At 37.6% G+C, this 6,363-nt stretch overlaps 1 protein-coding gene across 1 annotated transcript in view; it reads right to left on the bottom strand.

Annotated features, from left to right (window-relative positions):
• Window positions 1-3,077: 3,077 nt before the first annotated feature.
• The window catches only part of ARHGDIB (Rho GDP dissociation inhibitor beta), a 21,934-nt gene continuing 18,648 nt past the window's right edge, over window positions 3,078-6,363 (bottom strand). Inside the window, exons 5-6 of the mRNA XM_044679076.1 lie at window positions 4,809-4,872; window positions 3,078-3,922 (exon numbers count right to left, since the gene is read on the bottom strand). Of these exons, the coding sequence (XP_044535011.1) occupies window positions 3,723-3,922; window positions 4,809-4,872 (264 nt within the window). The 3' untranslated portion in view covers window positions 3,078-3,722. The remainder of the gene's footprint in view (window positions 3,923-4,808; window positions 4,873-6,363) is intronic.

Below are 6,363 nucleotides of genomic sequence, written 5' to 3'. Positions count from 1 at the left end.
AATCCATTTCCATAGCTCCTCTCCCTTCCTCTGCTCCCACTGGCTGATGTTTTTACAAGTTCTCTAATTTTAAATGATTATTTTTCTTCTATTTCTCTTCATTATTTATTCTCCCCTCCCATTTAAATAGTTAGTAAAAAAATCTTTACCTATTTCATCTTATTTTTAATAATTTTATTATTTAGTAATTTTATCTTACTATGCTGTTTTCTTTTTCTTTTAAATCCTTACTTTTGGCCTGAGATTTTTGGTTCCAAAGCAGAAGAATGTTAAAGTCTAGGTAATTGAAGTTAGGTGGCTTGCCCAGGGTCATACAGCTAGGAAGCGTCAGAGGTTAAATTTAAATGCAGAACCTCCCATCTCCAAGCCTGACTCTCTATCCATTGAACCACCTAGCTGCCCAGATGATTCCCTTTTCTAAGAACTCTTTCTTTATCCAATGTGTTATGATTTAAATTTTCTGATTTCTACTTTTTTAAAAATTATCTCTGTCCCTTATGGCATTAAGGATTCTGAAGTATCATATTTGGACTCCCTCTTTTATCCTACTTCTATGTTATCGCAATCAATCAATAAACATTTATTAAGCGCCTACTATGGACCAGCCACTCTGCTAAACACACATATCTCGTCTCATTTTCCTCTTTCCTCTCCTTTCTTGTGTGTGTGTGTGTGTGGGGGGCATGTCTTATCTATTTGTGAGAGCAACATTGTCAGATGAAAGCACCCTGTGGTAGAAATTATACTGTGACTTAGATCAAGCTGGCTGGCCCCATTCCTTTCCCTCACCATAATTGGTCTTCTATGACATATCATCTGTGATTCTCGGCCACACCCCTGCTTTTAGCCCCCAAAAGTCCCATGTGCTTTCTCCTTGGGCAGGATGTTGCCTGTGGAGGGTTGGCTTTCTGAAATCCTGCCGGTCTCAGTGGGAACTGAGAGCTCAGTTTTTATTTCAGGATGTCCCTCATGTCTTTTACAACTGAGTGCTATTCTCCTTAGGAAGAAAGTGATATCTAGTGGCTTTTTAAATTATTGCAGACATCTACAAGTTCCATTTTCATGCCTTTTCCTACTTGTCTGTGTTTTTGTCTGCTGCTTTAATGGCTCACTACTTAAAAATGTGCTCCTACTTCTCCTCCTCCACTCATATCCTATTGTGCCTATTTTCAGCTGTGTACACAGAGTTGACAGCTGGGTGATGGGGAATTGGAGTGGTTGGCTAGAGACAGGAAAGAAGAGGAATTAGAATATTGAAGAAATAGGAATCTCTGTGGGCTACCAATGGTTACCAGTTAGATAGGAGGGGTATCTAATAATCTAAGCTTTCATCAAATGAAATATGCTAGAGCAGAGAAGAAATCGAAGGGAAAACATGGGCAAAAGAGGAGGAACTTTTGAGGGAAAGGCATAAGTATTCCCAGGACTTGCTAGGGGCAGTGCACAATTAATGAAAGAAAGAGAAAAAAATAACTCTCCATTGAATAGTTTCCATTGGTCCTGAAGATTAAAGCCCATAGCTCCTTTAGCTTCATCAGATTCACGAGCTGAAATAGGAAGGCAGGGATCCAGTAATGTTCTTGGTTTACCATATATTATACGATGGACCCCAGCCTTTTTTAGCTTTGTATTATCTTCTTAATTAGAAGGTAAGATATACACAGAAAATTCAGCACTTAGGGCAAAAGACATATGGAATAAAGGCACGGTGCCTGGGAATGTTTTTCACTGATAATAGAGCTATTTCATTCAGCCTTGGTCCCTTTACTCTTACTTTCTATTTCTAATCCAGCATCATTTTTCTAGGCATGGGCTATTATATCTCCATGATTATGTCTGAAGGACCTTAGGGAAATAGGTAAAACTTTAGGCCTTTGAATAAGAAATTATCCAGAAAAACAAGGTTTTTCTTCAACGGCCAGTTTAGCTGCAGCAAAGAAAGTCTTGGCCACTCTGATAACTAGAAGCAGCACAGGTTCCTAAGCATCGCTGGCACTACCAAGGCACAAAGATAAAAATGGGATTGGTCAGTGATTCAACTGGGGGAAAAGGCAGCTCAAAGGAATCTGTAATCTATATATCTATTCTGTTTCAGTACTAGTTTCCCCAAATGGCTCTCTAAGTTCTCCTTAATGATTTCTGGGAATGACTTCTCTTGATGGTTCTTTATGCATTATAATCCAAGACACTATTTTCTCTGTTAAGGGTATAGATCTCTTTTCATCATTTCATGATGGGTTTTCCATTTTTGGAAGGGAAGGGAAATTTTACTCTTTATCCTTGCTTCTTCATTTCTACTTAGATAGATCTAGCTTGTAATTTTTTCTTTTACCCTGGGATGGCTGACTTTCTACAATAAATTCCAGAGGCAATCTCAGCATGAAGAGGAAGAGAAAGAGTCAGCCAGACTGGATTGTTTCCAATGTCTGTCTTATTCTTGTCCTATTTCAAATGTTGAGCTTAGGGTATCGCCTGGGAAGCTGATCCTAATATATTCTGTTGTTAATTGGCTGAAGTGATCTCAGAGCCATGGGAATTCAGCAGCTGGCTCTAGGGCAGGGCTTCTTAAACTTTTTTTTTTTGTCATGGACCCTTTTTGACAGTCTTGTAAGTCTAGGCACCCTTTCTCAGAATAATGTTTTTAAAAGTATAATGTAAAACACAGAAGACTGATTACAAAAGAAAGAAATTATATTGAAATACTTATTTTTAAAGATCAAGTTCCCACACCCCAAGTTAATAATTTTTACTTAGAACATCTTTAGCTTCTGAAATAAAATATCCAACTCACAAATGGAGCCAAGGAATAGCCCTCCTTTTTACAGGCCAGCTAGCTACATTTTCTTCATTTACAATTCAAAGCAATGAACAAGAGAAACTTCCTTAGGGAAAGCTTCCAGTCTCTGCCATACAAATCACGGGAGCTCACTCTCCACTGCACTGTGACCAGTGAAATGGGCTGGTTTCGGGGCTGTAAGATGTTAGCACATAGGTACACACATGTACCCTAGCACTTATAGTAAGATCTCTGGTTGTGTTTAAGGAGAGGGATTGGCAAAATGAAAGTCTCAGACATGTTGGATAGCACTGGTTTTATTCGTAAAATATGGAATTGTTTGCAGTTTTGCTCACAAATACAAGACCTCCAAAAGTTGGCTTTATTCACAAAGACAGATTAAGGCAGATGAGGGCCCTTCATCAGGACAGCAGCAACCATAATAGCATACTTCAATGAGAATGTGTTATTGAATATCTGGAGAGTGAACCATTAGTGGGAGATTCCTCTTTCTGTGTCTGTCTTTCTCTTTCTCTCTTTCTAAGTTGGCTAGCTCCTGAGAGAAGTAAATGACACCTAAAGGAAATGTTCATGTTGGTCAAGTAAGGGCTTTCCAAAGATCTGATTCCAAGGAGGAAAGAATAAAAAAGGAATTTGGTTCTAAACTTTCGTGCCTCTGTGGTGAAACTGAATGTGTTGTTTTCAGCATAGCAGGAAAGGAAGCCATGGGCTACCTTTAAAATTGTACCATGTATACACCAGGGTGCCATGTAAAAATGAAGAGTTGTAAAGCTTTAGAGACCCTGGCTGTGTGTGTGGGGTGGTGGTGGTGGTGGAAGGGAGGTACACATAGGAAGGGGAAAATAACTATGGGGTTCTAGAGCACATTAATTTACCAGCAGAATGACAGGCAAGGGAGATGGAAAGGGAATGTAGAGCAAGGAGCTCATTCTGTCCACTCTTTTTTAATGGACAGATTCCACTCCCAGGTGAGGTGGTTATGCTTGTCATCATCAGTGAAGAAGGACTTGTTGTGGTAAGTGCCTCTGGCTAGCAACCCCTTGGGGGCTTCCTCAATTGGTGTCAAGAACTCATACTCATCTGCCCGAGGTCCATAGCTACCAACCATGAATGTAGCTTTGTCCACTAAAAGAAAGAAAAAGTCATTAGGAAGATCATCATTCAGAAAGACAACAGAGCCTCCATACCAGAGAATGTTCAAAGTTCGAAGTCTAGACCATTGGTTGCCAAGATTGAGTAGCATGGTAGAGTGAGAACTCTGGACAAGTAATAGAATGAATGTCTAGGGACTCCTTGGCTACTACTAACAAGGTTATGGGTCCTTGGGCAAGTTTTCCAGGAGCTATTAATAGGTCTGAAGGAGTAATTGTAAATCCAGTGTAGCAAAATTCTTTTTCCTCTTGCATATCTGACATTATGCTATATATTCATCCAGAGTCAAGGAAAGCACAGAGCTTAATTTTTATTTATTTTGCTATCTATCATCTAACCATTCATTCACTTTTTCATTTGTTTATTTTTTGGGGAGACTGGGCTCTGAAGGAAGTCAATCCAGATTATTCAGGACAAAACATATCCCCTTTGGGTCTTGAATAATCATTGATTTCCTTTGATTTCCAGATTCACCAGGGAATCTCTCAACATTCCTAAGTGTTCTAGTATAGATGGGACCTGGATAATATTATTACTGCCCCCTTGCATGTAGAAAGGGATTTTTAAATTTTCAAATGCTTTCACATGCATTTTCTCATTTTGTCTTTTCTTCACAGAGGTAAGATGGAGTAGCAGTTAGAGATAGCTAGACATATTGGGGTTATCTGGGTTCATGTCCCACCTCTTACATTCTCTTTCCTTCGCAATAATTTTAGTTCATATATGAAGCAGCTGAGGACCAAAGAAATTTAATGATTGACCTAAGTATTAATGGTTAAGAAAGAGACTAGCCCAGTGTTCTTTTCACTAGATAATGTTTATATTTTGATGGGAGGTTGGAAAATGTGAGAAATCTTACCTTTAGCCCCAGTCCTGTAGGTATGCTGCACATATTTCAGCCCTGACACAATATCCCTGTTCACCTATAAGAAGGAAGTGATCCCAAGTAAGTCAAACAGATGTTCTTTCAGATTTTATTCTCTTCATCAATTTTGTGCAACAGAAACTTTTTTCTCTTTAGTGTTTTAGGATGAAAGGGATTGAGCTTTACATAAAAGTGAATTGAAATAGTAGGAAGATGGACACTAAGACATAGAAGATACAAAACCTAACTGTTTTGAAGAGGAAAATGATAAATGTTGGAAAGATAGAGGGAAAACAGGTTTACCAATCCACTGATGGTGGAGCTATGAAATGAATGGTTTAGTCATTCTAGGAAACAATTTTGAACTATGTCCCACAGGTTACTAAACAGTGCCTATCCTATGACTTACCTATATCTCTACTTGACCTGGAGATCAGAGAGATCAAACGAGGAGGGAAGGGATCCGTATGTATTAAAACATAGATAGCAGCTTTTTCCCTAGCAGCCCTCAATTGGAAATTAAGTGAGTATTCATCTATTGGGGAATGGCTAAACAAATTATGGCATATAAAAATAATAAAATATTATTGTGTAATAAAAATTAACAGAATTGATAATTTCAGAGAAAACTAGAATGACCTTTATGAACAGATGTGGGGCAAAGTGAGAAGAACTAGGAGAACAATTTACACAATGAAAACTTTACAAGAAAAACAATTTTGAAAAACATTAGAACTTTGATCAATAAACCATGTTTGTAGAAAACTGAAGATGAAAAATTCCACCCATTTCTTGCCAGAAAGGTGATGGACTTAAAATATTGAGACACGCATTTCTGGACATAACCAATGCAGGAATTATTTGTTTTGATGACTTATGTGTTTATTATAAGAGTTTTAAATTTATTCCTTAACCTGGAAAAGAATTGGAAATAAATATATGGGTTTTTAAAAATGAGATGTACATTTCTAGCCTAAATAGTTACTTTAGGTGAGCTTGAGAGGCCAGTGGGAGGTACTTCCTGAAAGTATATCTTTCTTGGGGTAGAAGATTGCCCCACCTAGGAGAATGCTGCAATGAACTAAGAAAGCACAATTCATAACTTGGATTGGCAGAAGATTTGGATATGTGAGTTGCTCCATAACACCACAAATTTGAGGTGAATGTAATTCTCTGTTGACCTGTCCTACAAAATTGTTCTTACTTGTAAGAAAGGTAGGTTACTGTTTCACATTTTAAATATCTAATGTTCTCCTATGAGCCTTTTATATTTCAAGAAGTTCTTTTTTAGTGGAAGAATTTAAGAGTTATACTAAAACATACCTACTATGTGCTAGACTTAGGGACTTTTGCTAGAAAGGACACCAATAATGCCTTTTAGGGAATACTCTAGACATAAGTCATACGTAAACTTTGCTGTAGAGACTTTTTCTGGGGTTCTAGGATGGAAGCAATGAGCTAAAGAATGTAGGAAAAGTCTAATTTGGGAGAGCTTATATATATATATATATATATATATATATATATATATATATATATATATATATAT

Source organism: Gracilinanus agilis, chromosome 5, assembly GCF_016433145.1.
Source record: "Gracilinanus agilis isolate LMUSP501 chromosome 5, AgileGrace, whole genome shotgun sequence".
NCBI classification, from domain to species: domain Eukaryota; kingdom Metazoa; phylum Chordata; class Mammalia; order Didelphimorphia; family Didelphidae; genus Gracilinanus; species Gracilinanus agilis.
The sequence above is the reverse complement of the archived record's forward strand: the minus strand, read 5'-3'. Positions and strand labels throughout refer to the sequence as shown.